This window comes from Eleutherodactylus coqui, chromosome 7 (assembly GCF_035609145.1).
Source record: "Eleutherodactylus coqui strain aEleCoq1 chromosome 7, aEleCoq1.hap1, whole genome shotgun sequence".
NCBI classification, from domain to species: domain Eukaryota; kingdom Metazoa; phylum Chordata; class Amphibia; order Anura; family Eleutherodactylidae; genus Eleutherodactylus; species Eleutherodactylus coqui.
Window position 1 is genome coordinate 183270886 of NC_089843.1, and position 17211 is coordinate 183288096.

At 47.1% G+C, this 17211-nt stretch overlaps 1 protein-coding gene across 3 annotated transcripts in view; it reads left to right on the plus strand.

Annotated features, from left to right (window-relative positions):
* Positions 1 to 17211, plus strand: part of GC (GC vitamin D binding protein) — a 259845-nt gene that overhangs the window by 173650 nt on the left and 68984 nt on the right. For all 3 annotated transcript variants that reach the window (XM_066574902.1, XM_066574899.1, XM_066574901.1), the window contains exon 12: positions 7813 to 7866. In XM_066574902.1, the coding sequence (XP_066430999.1) occupies positions 7813 to 7866 (54 nt within the window). The remainder of the gene's footprint in view (positions 1 to 7812; positions 7867 to 17211) is intronic.

Sequence of the window (17211 nt, forward strand, 5' to 3'; positions counted from 1 at the left end):
CCATGCCCGGTTGGAGGCTCAGCGGCGCAAGCCAGCGGTCGGTCTGCTGTGTCAGACCCTGCAGCAGTTCGTGGGCCGTGTGCCTCTTATCGCCTAAGCTGAGTAGTTTCAGCACGGCCTGCTGACGCTTGCCCACCGCTGTGCTGCCACACCGCACGACACCGACTGCTGGCGACATGCTGCTGCTAACACATCTTGATTGTGAGACAGAGGAGGAGGAGGAGGAGGAGGGTGCTTTAGTGGAGGAAGCATACACCTCCGCAGATACCAGCACCGAGCTGGGGCCCGCAATTCTGGGGGTGGGTAGGACGTGAGCGGTCCCAGGCTCTGACTCTGTCCCAGCCTCCACTAAATTCACCCAATGTGCCGTCAGGGAGATGTAGTGGCCCTGCCCGCCTGTGCTTATCCACGTGTCCGTAGTTAAGTGGACCGTGGCAGTAACCGCGTTGGTGAGGGCGCGCACAATGTTGCGGGAGACGTGGTCGTGCAGGGCTGGGACGGCACATCGGGAAAAGTAGTGGCGACTGGGAACTGAGTAGCGCGGGGCCGCCGCCTCCATGATACTTTTGAAGGACTCCGTTTCCACAACCCTATACGGCAGCATCTCAAGGCTGATGAATTTTGCGATGCGGACGGTTAACGTTTGAGCGTGCGGGTGCGTGGCGGCGTACTTGCGCTTGCGCTCGAACACTTGCGCAAGCGACGGCTGAACGGTGCACTGAACTACACTGCTGGATGGGGCCGAGGACAGCGGAGATGAGGGTGTGGGTGCAGGCCATGAGGCGGTAGTGCCTGTGTCCTGAGAGGGGGGTTGCATCTCAGTGGCAGGTTGGGGCACAGGGGGAGAGGCAGGGGTGCAAACCGGAGGCGGTGAACGGCCTTTGTCCCACCTTGCGGGGTGCTTGGCCATCATATGTCTGCGCATGGTGGTGGTGGTGAGGCTGTTGGTGTTGGCTCCCCGGCTGAGCTTTGCGCGACAAAGGTTGCACACCACTGTTCGTCGGTCGTCAGGCGTCTCTGTGAAAAACTGCCAGACCTTAGAGCACCTCGGCCTCCGCAGGGTGGCATGGCGCGAGGGGGCGCTTTGGGAAACACTTGGTGGATTATTCGGTCTGGCCCTGCCTCTACCCCTGGCCACTGCACTGCCTCTTGCAACCTGCCCTGCTGATGCCCTTGACTCCCCCTCTGAAGACCTGTCCTCCTGAGTAAGCGTTGCACACCAGGTGGGGTCAGTCACCTCATCGTCCTGCTGCTCTTCCTCCGAATCCTCTGTGCGCTGCTCCCTGGGACTTACTGCCCTTACTACTACCTCACTGCAAGACAACTGTGTCTGATCGTCATCGTCCTCCTCACCCACAGAAAGTTGTTGAGACAGTTGGCGGAAGTCCCCAGCCTCTTCCCCCGGACCCCGGGAACTTTCGAATGGTTGGGCATCAGTGACGATAAACTCCTCTGGTGGGAGAGGAACCGCTGCTGCCCAATCTAAGCAGGGGCCCGAGAACAGTTCCTGGGAGTGTTCCCGCTCCTGAGCAGGTGTCATTGTAGTGGAGTGAGGAGGCTGGGAGGAAGGAGGAGCAGCAGACAGAGGATTCGGATTGGCAGCAGTGGACGGCGCAGAACTGCGGGTAGACGATAGGTTGCTCGAAGCACTTTCTGCCATCCAGGACAGGACCTGCTCACACTGCTCATTTTCTAATAACCGTCTCCCGCGTGGACCCATTAATTGGGCGATGAATGTGGGGACGCCAGAAACGTGCCTCTCTCCTAATCGCGCAGCAGTCGGCTGCGACACACCTGGATCAGGAGCTTGGCCTGTGCCCACACCCTGACTTGGCCCTCCGCGTCCTCGGCCGCGTCCACGTCCTCTAGGCCTACCCCTACCCCTCAGCATGCTGTATTACCAGTGATTTGATTTCACAGGCAGGAAATAAATTGGCGCAAGACTGCAGGCCAAATATAATTTTTGCCCTTTTTGGAAAACGAAAGGCCCCACTGCCTCTAGTGAATGAATTATCTAAGTTTAATAACTGTGCTGTGTCCCTGCTTATGTGTCACAGAACGTGAGGGTAGCAGAGTTATTATAACTCTTGGAGAGCAGGTATTTTTTTTCCCAATTAAGGAAAGCAAATGGCGAACCCAGCAGTAAAGCGTAGCTGGGTGCGTATGATTTAGCAATGTTTTTCACGCAGCTCACACGTCTCCACAGGCGTAAGGACGGACACAGGCTGGACAAATAGATTTGTTTTCAGTTTTTTCCCACCAACAGGCAGCACTGCGTATATTCAATGAACCTGAGAAGTTTAATAACTGTGCTGTGTCCCTGCTTATGTGTCACAGAACGTGAGGGTAGCAGAGTTATTAACTGTGGCAGAGCAGGTATTTTTTTTCCCAATTAAGGAAAGCAAATGGCGAACCCAGCAGTAAAGCGTAGCTGGGTGCGTATGATTTAGCAATGTTTTTCACGCAGCTCACACGTCTCCACAGGCGTAAGGACGGACACAGGCTGGACAAATAGATTTGTTTTCAGTTTTTTCCCACCAACAGGCAGCACTGCGTATATTCTATGAATAATAACTGTGTTGTGGCCCTGCCTATACAATTCTTTCCCTGCAGTATCAATGGAGGGTGGAATGCTCTGCAGAGGCGATTTTGAGAAGCCCAAAAAAAATGCAGCACAGCCAACAGCAGCCTGGACAGTACTGCACACGGATAAATATGGCCCTAGAAAGGACCGTTGAGGTTCTTGAAGGCTACACTCACTCCTAACACTCTCCCTGCCTATGCAGCACTTCTGTCCCTAATGCCAGGTGCAACGGTCTGCAGAGGCGATTTTGAGAAAAAAAAAAATCCCACTGCTAACAGCAGCCAACACACAGCTATCAGTGGCCCTAATAAGGACCTTTGGGGGGTCTTGAAGCCTACACTAACTACCAATTCTTTCCCTACAGCAGCTCCGGTATAAACAGCACTGTCCCTCATCTAACTCACACCGCATCTGAGGCGAGCCGCGGGAGGGGCCGACTTTTATATTAGGCGAACACCTGATCTCGCCAGCCACTCACAGCAGGGGGGTGGTATAGGGCTTAAACGTTGCAGGGGGAAGTTGTAATGCCTTCCCTGTCTTTCAATTGGCCAGAAAAGCGCGCTAACGTCTCAGGGAAGGAAGTGAAAGTAACCAGAACACCGCATGGTGTTCGTCACGAATAACGAACATCCCGAACACCCTAATATTCGCACGAATATCAAGCTCGGACGAACGCGTTCGCTCATCTCTAATAAGGATACATCATGCATAGATCTCACTGTGCAACTGAGGGAATCTAAAGAGCCCACATTTACGGGGCAAGAGAGCTCTGTCTCCCTATGGTCACGTTAGCTGCTCTCTATCTAATGCAGCTGACTTGGCTTTGATATATCTTTGTCCCACTGATGTGGGCTCTCTAAACTCTCTGCCCCATAAATGTGGGCCTCTATACTCCTCTGCCCCGTAAATGTGGGCTTCTTTTTCTCCTTTGCCCCGTAAATGTGGGCCCTTTTTTCCTCTCTTGCCCCGAAATTAACAGAGTAGTGAGTGGAGTGAAATTCTTCTTGTTTGTGGATTTTTGTGTATGGTTCCCCTCCCCCCTTTTTTCCCTTTCTTTTAAACAAATATTAATAAAATATATGATTTTAGTATTAGTAAAGTTCTTGTCGGTGACGAGCTGAAGATAACAGTAAGATCAGATTCACACAAGTACATTTGCACATGTGTTTGCGTGCGCAAAACCTGCATGCGCAATACGCAGAGAATAGATCCCATTGATTCGTTCACATTCGCATGCATACTGGTCACACAAAAACAAAAAAAGCAGCATGCTCTATTTTCCTGCGTATTTTCACACCAAAAGGCCCATAGAAGTCAGTGGAGATGTGCAAATGTGTGCAAAATATGCTAGGAGATGCATGAAACATTGTGTAATTGTGCAGGAAAAAGAATACATCTGGAATTCATAAGACTAATTAGCCATTTTAATCAGTGCGTATTTTTTGAGGCGCACAAATTCAAGTCTTGCGTGTGATAAAAGTACAGTAAAATACACACATAAAAAGCATAGTTTGTTATGCAAAAACTCTATGCTCAGGCGCGTGCAAATACACATGCAGTCGTGTGAATTTGGCCTAAGTGTTTACTGTGTCACAGCTACTGGAATCACATTTACAGTGCTGAGTACTGCTCTGTAATGTCCTCAATGATGCTGTTACTTGTAAGTGTGTGCTACAGAGATATAGATCCTGCTCTACTTACTATGTGTACAATCTATGGGAACCTTTATAGCAGCTAGTCTGCACCCATTGGCTCATATAATCACGGCTGTATAACAGAATGAAACTAAACCATTGATTTCAATGGTTTCATTTTCAATAGCAGTGTTCTCGCATTTTAATAGTATAGGTGAGAAAAGATAGTGTTAGGTTGTGCTTCTTTACTCCCTTTTGTGTTTGCAGTAATGTTTTTTGCTCTGTGGGTGTGAGCTGGTTGCCAGACATGTGGTGTGTTCTGTTGTGGTTTTTTTGGGTTCCAGGCTGAGTAGGTGTGAACTGTGTCCTATCCTCCTGGATCGTGTATCATCTCTAGGCTGGTGTGGCCCTTAGGTTCCAGTGCACGGCCGCCCCCTAATCTCGGAAATCACCCTGCTTGTATCGTATTGTTTTACATAGCTGAATCCTGAGGCGCTATCTGGGTATATTTTTCTTGTGAATTCTGCTTGTAAGCAGGATTCTAGGGGATGTTGTCTTGATAGTGTAGACACCCGCAAGACAACGAGGAGCCTTGTAGTGGCTTGCAGTTTAAGTATTTTGGCCAATAAACAAACCAATACCTCATAATTTTCTAACTATAACATCTGCTTATGTGTGGAGGGATGTTTGTTTAGTGTTTTAAGTGTTGTCAGTCTCTGGTTTGTGTTTGTCTCTCTATACCTTGCGTCTAGCCACCTGTATTCCTAGTTTTGGCGTCCATTCTGGCTGCCCCCCATTCCTGTTTCCTGTTGGCAGTCCAGGACGAACGTAACAGATAGGACATGCCATATCGTTCCCTACATGCTAAATGCTAAGGTAGAAGAAAGGAGAATCCTGACCTATTTACATAAAATATTTCCGTGTTGTTATGTTGCATCTGAAATAGTATATCATATGGCAGCATAAATGGTGCAAATGGCTATATTAAAAAAGTGCCTTTATTGTTCCAAGATAGACATACAGGCTAACGTTTCAACCCTCGTGGGTCTTTTTCAAGCCGCTATCAATTGAAACAGAGCAGTAGCTCCATGCTCCGGATACGCTTTTTATGTTGCATCTGGGTAGATATAGGGGTATTATAGCTTTAACAAATAAAACCTACTCTTTGTATAATGAAAAGTTATTCCATTTTCCAATATATTGTAATTTCTTCATCAATTCCCCATGGACTTCTGGATCTCTGTTTGCAGTCATTCAATAGAATTTTTTACTTCCAATGCAGAAAAATCTGCCCTAATCTCATGATCTATGCCTACTAAAGACCAGAAGATGGGGAACGGGTGTAGAAAGCATATTGAAAAATTGTATAACTTTTCATTATATAAAGAATAACGAGAAACCAGAATACTGAGTCCCACAACCCCCACCAATCCTGAGTATAAAGGGATCACAATGCAGCTTTAGGGCGCCCACCCACTGGCGTTTGCAATTTTCGTGCGGGAAAAACGCCGCGTTTTCGCGGCGTTTGTCGCGCGTTTTTCGCGGCGTTTTTTGCCGCGTTTTCGCGGCGTTTTCGCGGCTTTCCCATTAATTTCCATTGACTTTCATGGGTGCATTAGGAGAAAAATAAGGACACATATGCAACTGACAGTTCCTATGTTAAAAAACGCAACGCAAGGCAACGCAAAATGCCAGTGGACAGGAGTACATTCAATTCTAATTGCTCTGCAGAAAAAACGCAAAGAAAAAAAAATCGCCAGTGGGTGGGCGCCCTAAGGGCGCCCACCCACTGGCGATTTTTTTCCCTGCGAAATTCGCAGCATTTTTTTCTCTGCAGGGGTCTATGGGACTTGTAATGTTAAAATCGCGATCGCGCAAAATCGCAATTTACCGCGAAATCGCGATTTTGCGCGATCGCGATTTTAACATTACAAGTCCCATAGACCCCTGCAGAGAAAAAAATGCTGTGAATTTCGCAGGGAAAAAAATCGCCAGTGGGTGGGCACCCTTAGTGTTGCAGTTTCTTCACAATTTTTCTCCTGGCTAAAATATTGCCCCATTCACTTAAAAAGACGTTTTTTGCAGTTCACTGGATAACAGCTTGCCAAGAGTGCCACTGTGTGGTGCTAACCTACATGACTAAGGCTTAGAGTGCCTACCCACTAGAGATAAAAACCCATTGAAAACATAGAAAGTACATTGAAGACTTATGCCACAGCTGTGACAGCTACAGCAGAGGATTCTTTCATCCCTGTAGGACTGCGGGAATGAAGGAATCCTCTGCCACAACTGTCACAGCTGTGGCAGAAGTCCGTGATGTACTTTCTATGTTTTCAATGGGGTTGGCACTGCTGCGGCCCCATTGAATGCAGTGGGTTGCAGGCAACCCCCGCAGCAATGTTTTTCAGGGAAGGGTTTGAAATACAAACCCTTCCCTGAAAATCTTCCTTAGCTGTAAAAAAAAAAAAAATTAAATAAATTATACTCACCTAGAAGAGCCGTCAGGCTCTTCTCTCCAGCACAGAGTGTGTTTTGGAGGCTGGGAATTTAAAAATCCTTGCCCCAGAAAATGCTGGTCTTATAAATGGGTGCTGCCTGTGATAGGCTGAGAGCTGTGACCAATCACAGGCAGCGCTAAGCTGTCATTCCATGGCTGAGTCTGCCTGTGATTGGCTGAGCGCTCAGCCAATTAGACCAGTGCTTTCTGTGGGCAAGGATTTTTCAATCCCCAGCCTCCAGAACACAGAAGAAGACTGCTGTGCCGGATGGCTTTTTTAGGTGAGTATAATTTTTTTTTTTTACAGCTAGCAATCATTTTCAGGGAAGAGATTATATTTCAAGCCCTTCCCCGAAAAACATCGCTGCAGGGGTTGTCTGCAACCCCACTGCTTTCAATGGGAGCCACAGCAGTGCTGAACCCATTGAAAGCAATGGGATAGCACCACGGACTTCTACCACAGCTGTGACAGCTGTGGCAGAGGATTCCTTCATCCCTGCGGTCCCTGTGGGAATGAAGGAATCGTCTGGCGGAAATCCATGATGTACTCCCTATGTTTTCAATGGGGCTGGCGCTGCTGCCGCTGACCCCATTGAAAACAATATCACAGATTTTTCTCTGTGCTGCGAGGCTTGAGAGTAAAACTCGCAAATGAGTATAAAACCATTAAAAATCATTGGTTTCATAATCATCGCTCTCGCATCGCAAGAAAAAATATTGCTAGTAGGTAGGCACCCTTACGGAGATCACAGGCAAGTGTATCCTACTTTGGATAACCCTCTATGAGTCAAAGCAAAGAGTTGCTGCAAAGTGTGTGTTCTGCTCTAGAGGACTCAGTAGGGCTATGTGGAAAAGAATGATGGCTTAGAGTCTGACAATAACAGCTGATTGTTAGAGTTAGAAAAGCTGGACATTCAATGATCAGTTGATCACCAGGGTGGCTTTAGTTTTAGAAGTTGTCCACTTAGGACAACCCTTTCCTCCATGCATTGATTGAACTGGAACTTCTATTTTATTTGGGTTGCAGAAAAAGTATCTGACATTGCAAAAATGAAGATCTTCATGCTGGTTGCTAAATGATTTAATTCTCTTTTCAGATAAACAAAGTAATGGGAAAGATGTGTACTCAGGAACCATGCATTCTACAATAGGTATCAACTTATCTGTTATCCTTTACAATGTATTATCATTTAAACCTACTCAATCATTTTTAAGTATATTATAATGAATTAATCCCTCCTATTGTATATGTTCAATATTATTGTATCAAATATTAAAGGAAAATTTAGCAAACACAAATGAGCTGAAAATTGCTTCTAATGGTGGTCGCCTGTACCATGGTGGCATGTGTAGTTTACATACCTGTAGTTATGGTGTAATAAATGCCCTTATGAAATACTGTAGTGTCCAATCTTATTAGAACTGCTGACCTTTTTGAACTGTCGATCATACATGTAGCAATGTACTACTTTCAGTGATACCTAAGAAGCACTCAACTTTTATGACAATGAGAATAAGAAAGTAAAAAAGTACTCTTCCATACATTTTATCCAAGACAAATGTCATCCTACATTTGGATCCTAGTCTCTATCTGCAGTGCAAATATCACATAGTACTGAGCCCAGCAGATAATCATTAGTAATGCTGTAAAATCTGGTCAACTAATTGGAACAATTGAATAATGCTGCATATACATGCCTGTCACGTATAGCGAAGCTGAACAAATATCTTGTAGATGTATTGGGCCAATGTCCATTGATAAACTGATCTTATATTTGGAGCAACTGAGCAGTTATAAATGTCTTAATGACCAGTTTCACATGAGCGTAATAAGGGTGGATTTACATACTTGTAATACGGACAAGTGTCCTAACTTAACCAAACGTCTAGTGACTCAAATTCAGAGCATCATAGATTTCTGTGATACTCTGAGTTCTGGTCAGTAGACCGGAAGTTGACCTGGAACACTCATTCAAATTACAAGTACTTTTATTACGCTTGTGTGAAACTGGCCAATTGCTCTGTATTGCACCAGTAGATTTTCTAAGAAGTTGAAAAATCATGTTATGATCATACAAACTTTCTTCTTATTCATACAAATGGAGAGGTTTGGACCTGCTAGCACAGTGAAAATAAAGAGGTTATGCCAGATTTTGTTGCAGATCTGGCACAAAATACCGGAAGAAAAATCGGTGAATGCACCGCTTTTTTTTTTTCTAGTATAATGAAAAAATTTTAGTACCATGTTAGCCAAGACTACAAAATGTGATTGTTCCCAGCAAGAGAAACTAAGTCATCTTGTAGATATGATACCTTCAAATGGCTAACAAAAATACATAATGTTATGGAAAGCTTTCGAACCTACTCAGAGTTCTTCCTTAGGCTTAAATTGAATAGATCAGAAGAGGCATATATATATACTCACATACATATAAAAAGGCACAGACATGGTGTGATTAATTTGCACTTAAAACAATACAGTACAAATTAATTACACCATGTCTGTGCCTTTTTATATGTATGTATATGTATATATATACCTCTTCTGATCTATTCCATTTAAGCCCGAGATAGAATCCTGAGAGGTTTGAAAGCTCGCTGTAACATCGTGTATTTTTGTTAACCATTAAAAGGTATCATGTCTAGAAAATTACTTGGTTTCTCTTGCTGGGAACAATGATTTTTTTCAAGTAAAATGCCAGGCAGCTGAGCGGAAACCAAACGAACCTTATCATATTCTATGGGTTCAGTTCGTTTCCACCATAAGTTGCAAGAAAGTTCCTCTTTCTTGCTTTCAGAACATAGCAGATAAATTGAATCACTGTTGCAGATGTGAAATCACCCTAATCCAGCTTCTGAAGAAAAAAAATTGTAGCAAATGTTATAAAAATAAAAAAATCTACTCTTCAGGCGCCTGGCAATTCAGCACAGACACTTTGGCAGCCTCGGATGGCTTTTGTTTACAAGCTGCCGGCACATAACTGCTGCAGCCAATCAGTGGCTTCAGCGGTCAGGTTAAGTCCTGTACTACTTTAATCACGGTTCAGCAGAAGGTAATCATACGTGCCAGTAAGTACAAATACCGATACCGATACCAATGAGTACCCGGATCAGCAGGGAATTTGAGGGGTGAAGAGTGTAGTTTATTTATATTACAACATGTACGGCTCTTTTTATTTGTATTTATGAAAAACCAAATAACCCCTTCTCACTTCCCAAGTGTCAACCGATATGGCTACACGTCCTCTTGTCACTTTTGCAAAACAACGTCTGCAACAGGACAAAAAATGCCAAAGTCTCTGCAAGTAAAAGAAACATAATTACTAAACTTAGACTGAAAGTACAGCATAACTTCAGATTTATGTATAAATGGCCATTCTTGCGCCTGTCAACGCGCGACTTCCTATGGCAATGTCAAAATATTCAATAGTCAGAAGAATATTAGTTATAGGCTTAAAAATAAAGCCAAATAAAAACAATATCTGCTGTCTAAATGATACGAGTGCGGTGGAGGCTGGGAAAGGAATCAGGAAAGTTGCGGAAGTCAAATGAGGATAGAAATATGATGATTGATAAGTCCAGAAAGAAGACTGAGGAAAGTAAAAGGATAGAAAGCTGAAATGTATAAAATCACCTCTATATGAAATGCTAATGATGGAGTCCTAGTCTTTCCTATAATGTATTTTTCCACTTATAAAGCTGAATGTCATTTCGCTGACTTATGTTTAACACAGAAGCTTCTACAGAGGAATCTTAAGGGTAAATTTAAAATGTTATCCCAAGGCAGACAATGACTTCTCACTCTTACACCACTATTTATGTATTCATACACGGATTGTAACTTTGTGACCTAATGTTCTACAGAAGTCAATGTGTCTACAGTGCTTTAAATAAATGATGACTTCATTAATAATATTAGTGCAGCTTTACTTTGTATTAACACAATGGGAAAGATGTGAGCTCTGCTGTTTTACAAAAATGTCATAAATACATATCATTTTAGGTGATTCATGCATATATTCTTGCCAGTCACACTAACATAAATTGTGACTTTAGAGAGTCTAATAAAACATACAGTACTGAAAAAAACAGTAATAATAAACATGAAACAACTATTTGAAATCACGATGAAAAACATTCAGCAATTTTGTGTATGCGTTTGCATGGTTGCAGACTTCAGTGTGACCTCACAGTTATGTGTTATTGCATTTATAACCTTTTCCTACTAATTTAAAGGTAATCTACGGCTAAGGGTGGTTTAACATCTGCGTTGAAACCTCTGGTTAGAAATTCCGCTGCAGATCCAACAGAAAATAGTGGGGAAAAAAAGCACTTTTTCTTCCAGCTAAAAGCTGGGCAGCAACTGAATGGACCCCATTATAGTCAATGGGGTCCATCATGAGCCTCGTGTGGTGCAGGGTGCTAAGGCTCATGGCCTGAAGGTTGCAAGTTCAATGCCCATTTGGTTCAGATAGCTGCCTCAAGGCTGACTTAGCCTTCCATCCTTCTGAGTACCCAGCTTGGTGGGGGGTAATAGAAAAATTACTTAAAAGCACTGCGGAATAAGTTGGCGCTATACAAATAATAACATTTTTTATCCTTTATTTTATCCATTCAATATTGTTCGATTTTGTCCTAAGATGGAGCCATTCGGCCACTGGGATTCCCCGTTCCTGCTTCCCAAACAGAGCAGGAAAGCGGAACCCCAAGTACAGATTTGAAACCACCTTAGAAGCCTATTGGGTACATTTTAATATTCACATAGTTTGCTGTGGTGTTTTTATTATCTCACAATTCAATTAGTAAGGGAAATCTAAGCCTTCGGAAAACTTTCAACAACCAGAGACTTTGGAAAATGTGGGCTTTTCATAGAGGCTTTTTCATATAATTATTAAGTAGAGATGAGCGAACGTACTCGTCCGAGCTTGATACTTGTTCGAGTATTAGTGTGTTCGAGATGCTCGTTACTAGAGGTGAGTACCACGCGATGTTCGAGTTACTTTCACTTTAGAGACGTTAGCGCGCTTTTCTGGCCAATAGAAAGACAGGGAAGGCATTACAACTTCCCCCTGCGACGTTCAAGCCCTATACCACCCCCCTGCAGTGAGTGGCTGGCGAGATCAGGTGTCACCCGAGTATATAAATCGGCCCCTCCCGCGGCTCGCCACAGATGCATTCTGACAGAGATCAGGGAAAGTGCTGCTGGTGCTGGAGCTGCTATAGGGAGAGCGTTAGGAGTTATTTTAGGCTTCAAGAACCCCAACGGTCCTTCTTAGGGCCACATCTGACCGTGTGCAGTACTGTTGAGGCTGCTTTTAGCAGTGTTGCACAATTTATTTTTTTTTGTATATCGGCCGTGCAGAGCATTGCGTCCGCAGTCTGCAGTCATTGTACAGAGTATAGGGCCAGTACTGGTGAGGCAGGGAAAGTGATATTCAGGCTATATAGGCAGTGGGCTTTTTCCAAAAAATTAATCGCCGTCATCCCGCCAGAGGGAAACAGTACACCTAATATTATACGCTGCCTGCAGTATCTATCTGCTGGGGGTAGTAGTCCTAATTAATACGCAGCTAAGCGTTACAGCAGGCTTGCGCAAAATTGTTTCCTGGTTCTGCTGTCTCTGTTACATGATCGCCGTCATCCCGCCAGAGGGAAACAGTATACATAATATTATACGCTGCCTACAGTATCTATCTGCTGGGGGTAGTAGTCGTAATTAATAAGCAGCTAAACGTTACAGCAGGCTTGCGCAAAATTGTTTCCTGGATCTGCTGTCTCTGTTACATGATCGCCGTCATCCCGCCAGAGGGAAAGAGTATACATAATATTATACGCTGCCTACAGTATCTATCTGCTGGGGGCAGTAGTCCTAATTAATACGCAGCTAAGCGTTACAACAGGATTGCGCAAAATTGTTTCCTGGATCTGCTGTCTCTGTTACATGATCGCCGTCATCCCGCCAGAGGGAAACAGTAAACATAATATTATAGGCTGCCTACAGTATCTATCTGCTGGGGGTAGTAGTCGTAATTAATACGCAGCTAAGCGTTACAGCAGGCTTGCGCAAAATTGTTTCCTGGATCTGCTGTCTCTGTTACATGATCGCCGTCATCCCGCCAGAGGGAAAGAGTATACATAATATTATACGCTGCCTACAGTATCTATCTGCCGGGGGTAGTAGTCCTAATTAATACGCAGCTAAGCGTTACAGCAAGCTTGCGCAAAATTGTTTCCTGGATCTGCTGTCTCTGTTACATGATCGCCGTCATGCCGCCAGAGGGAAAGAGTATACATAATATTATACGCTGCCTACAGTATCTATCTGCCGGGGGTAGTAGTCCTAATTAATACGCAGCTAAGCGTTACAGCAGGCTTGCGCAAAATTGTTTCCTGGATCTGCTGTCTCTGTTACATGATCGCCGTCATCCCACCAGAGGGAAACAGTATACATAATATTATACGCTGCCTACAGTATCTATCTGCTGGGGGTAGTAGTCCTAATTAATACGCAGCTAAGCGTTACAGCAGGCTTGCGCAAAATTGTTTCCTGGATCTGCTGTCTCGGTTACATGATCGCCGTCATCCCGCCAGAGGGAAAGAGTATACATATTATTATACGCTGCCTACAGTATCTATCTGCTGGGGGTAGTAGTCATAATTAATACGCAGCTAAGTGTTACAGCAGGCTTGCGCAAAATTGTTTCCTGGATCTGCTGTCTCTGTTACATGATCACCGTCATCCCGCCAGAGGGAAACAGTATACATAATATTATACGCTGCCTACAGTATCTGTCTGCTGCATCAGCTCAGCATTTTAAAAAAATAGAAGCAAAATACTTAAGGCCTACTAGTGGCCTTTGGCCACTTGACTGCTTCTGCGCTGTGAATTCCACTAGCTCAGTCATACGCACCTACGTCTCACTACAGGCGTGTGCAAAATTGTTTCCTGGCTCTGATGCGTTCCGTAAGGGAAGTCAGCCTCCAACCACAGGCCAATAAGCGGCACATTTAATTACAGCGTTCTGTTTCTGCACTACTGGTAATACAGCCTGCTGAGGGGTAGGGGTAGGCCTAGAGGACGTGGACGTGGGCGAGGACGCGGAGGCCCAAGTCAGGGTGTGGGCACAGGCCGAGCTCCTGATCCAGGTGTATCGCAGCCAACTGCTGCGGGATTAGGAGAGAGGCACGTTTCTGGCGTCCCCACATTCATCTCACAATTAATGGGTCCACGCGGTAGACCTTTATTAGAAAATGAGCAGTGTGAGCAGGTCCTGTCGTGGATGGCAGAAACTGCATCCAGCAATCTATCAACCACCCAGAGTTCTGCGCCGTCCACTGCTGCAACTCTGAATCCTCTGGCTGCTGCTCCTCCTTCCTCACAGCCTCCTCACTCCATTACAATGACACATTCTGAGGAGCAGGCAGACTCCCAGGAACTGTTCCCGGGCCCCTGCCCAGAATGGCCAGCAATGGTTCCTCTCACAACGGAGGAGTTTGTCGTGACCGATGCCCAACCTTTGGAGAGTTCCCGGGGTCCAGGGGATGAGGCTGGGGACTTCCGGCAACTGTCTGAAGAGGTTTCAGTGGGTGAGGAGGACGATGACGATGAGACACAGTTGTCTATCACTCAGGTAGTAGTAATTGGAGTAAGTCCGAGGGAGGAGAGCACAGAGGATTCGGAGGAAGAGCAGCAGGACGATGAGGTGACTGACCCCACCTGGTTTGCTACGCCTACTGAGGACAGGTCTTCAGAGGGGGATGCAAGTGCAGCAGCAGGGCAGGTTGGAAGAGGCAGTGCGGTGGCCAGGGGTAGAGGCAGGGCCAGACAGAATAATCCACCAACTGTTTCCCAAAGCGCCCCCTCGCGCCATGCCACCCTGCAGAGGCTGAGGTGCTCAAAGGTCTGGCAGTTTTTCACTGAGAGTTCAGACGACCGACGAACAGTGGTGTGCAACCTTTGTCGCGCCAAGATCAGCCGGGGAGCCACCACCACCAGCCTCACCACCACCAGCATGCGCAAACATATGATGGCCAAGCACCCCACAAGGTGGGACGAAGGCCGTTTACCGCCTCCGGTTTGCACGGCTGCCTCTCTCCCTGTGCCCGAACCTGCCACTGAGATCCAACCCCCCTCTCAGGACACAGGCACTACCGTCTCCTGGCCTGCACCCACCCCCTCACCTCCGCTGTGCTCGGCCCTATCCACCAATGTCTCTCAGCGCAGCGTCCAGCTGTCGCTAGCGCAACTGTTTGAGCGCAAGCGAAAGTACGCCGCCCCGCACCCACACGCTCAAGCGTTAAACGTGCACATTGCTAAATTTATCAGCCTGGAGATGCTGCCGTATAAGGGTTGTGGAAACGGAGGCTTTCAAAGGTATGATGGCGGCGGCGGCCCCGCGCTACTCAGTTCCCAGTCGCCACTACTTTTCCCGATGTGCCGTCCTAGCCCTGCACGACCACGTCTCCCGCAACATTGTACGCGCCCTCACCAACGCGGTTACTGGCAAGGTCCACTTAACAATGACACGTAGACAAGCACAGGTGGGCAGGGCCACTATATCTCCCTGACGGCACATTGGGTGAATTTAGTGGAGGCTGGGACAGAGTCAGAGCCTGGGACCGCTCACGTCCTACCCACCCTCAGAATTGCGGGCCCCAGCTCGGTGGTGGTATCTGCGGCGGTGTATGCTTCCTCCACTAAAGCACCCTCCTCCTCCTACGCAACCTCTGTCTCGCAATCAAGATGTGTCAGCAGCAGCACGTCGCCAGCAGTCGGTGTCGCGCGGCGTGGCAGCACAGCGGTGGGCAAGCGTCAGCAGGCCGTGCTGAAACTACTCAGCTTAGGAGAGAAGAGGCACACGGCCCACGAACTGCTGCAGGGTCTGACAGAGCAGACCGACCGCTGGCTTGCGCCGCTGAGCCTCCAACCGGGCATGGTCGTGTGTGACAACGGCCGTACCCTGGTGGCGGCTCTGCAGCTCGGCAGCCTCACGCACGTGCCATGCCTGGCCCACATCTTTAATTTGGTGGTTCAGCGTTTTCTGAAAAGCTACCCACGCTTGTCAGACCTGCTCGGAAAGGTGCGCCGGCTCTGCGCACATTTCCGCAAGTCCCACACGGACGCTGCCACCCTGCGCACCCTGCAACATCGGTTTCATCTGCCAGTGCACCGACTGCTGTGCGACGTGCCCACACGGTGGAACTCTACGCTCCACATGTTGGCCAGGCTCTATGAGCAGCGTAGAGCTATAGTGGAATACCAACTCCAACATGGGCGGCGCAGTGGGAGTCAGCCTCCTCAATTCTTTACAGAAGAGTGGGACTGGTTGGCAGACATCTGCCAGGTCCTTGGAAACTTTGAGGAGTCTACCTAGATGGTGAGCGGCGATGCTGCAATCATTAGCGTCACCATTCCTCTGCTATGCCTCTTGAGAAGTTCCCTGCAAAGCATAAAGGCAGACGCTTTGCGCTCGAAAACAGAGGCAGGGGAAGACAGTATGTCGCTGGATAGTCAGAGCACCCTCCTGTCTATATCTCAGCGCGTTGAGGAGGAGGAGGAGGAGCATGAGAAGGATGAGGAGGAGGGGGAAGAGACAGCTTGGCCCAATGCTGAGGGTACCCATGCTGCTTGCCTGTCATCCTTTCAGCGTGTATGGCCTGAGGAGGAGGAGGAGGATCCTGAAAGTGATCTTCCTAGTGCGGACAGCCATGTGTTGCGTACAGGTACCCTGGCACACGTGGCTGACTTCATGTTAGGATTCCTTTCTCGTGACCCTCGCGTTACACGCATTCTGGCCACTACGGATTACTGGGTGTACACACTGCTCGACCCACGGTATAAGGAGAACCTTTCCACTCTCATACCCGAAGAGGAAAGGGGTTTGAGAGTGATGCTATACCACAGGACCCTGGCGGACAAACTGATGGTAAAATTCCCATCCGACAGCGCTAGTGGCCGAAGGCGCAGTTCCGAGGGCCAGGTAGCAGGGGAGGCGCAGAGATCAGGCAGCATGTACAGCACAGGCAGGGGAACACTCTCTAAGGCCTTTGACAGCTTTATGGCTCCCCAGCAAGACTGTGTCACCGCTCCCCAGTCAAGGCTGAGTCGGCGGGAGCACTGTAAAAGGATGGTGAGGGAGTACGTAGCCGATCGCACGACCGTCCTCCGTGACGCCTCTGCCCCCTACAACTACTGGGTGTCGAAGCTGGACACGTGCTTGAACTCGCGCTGTATGCCCTGGAGGTGCTTTCTTGTCCTGCTGCTATCGTCTTGTCAGAGAGGGTGTTTAGTGCGGCTGGGGGAATCATCACAGATAAGCGTACCCGCCTGTCAACCGACAGTGCCGACAGGCTTACACTCATCAAGATGAACAAAGCCTGGATTTCCCCAGACTTCTCTTCTCCACCAGCGGACAGCAGCGATACCTAAACAATACGTAGGCTGCACGCGCGGATGGAAGCATTGTTCTCTATCACCATCAAAAACGTGGACCTTT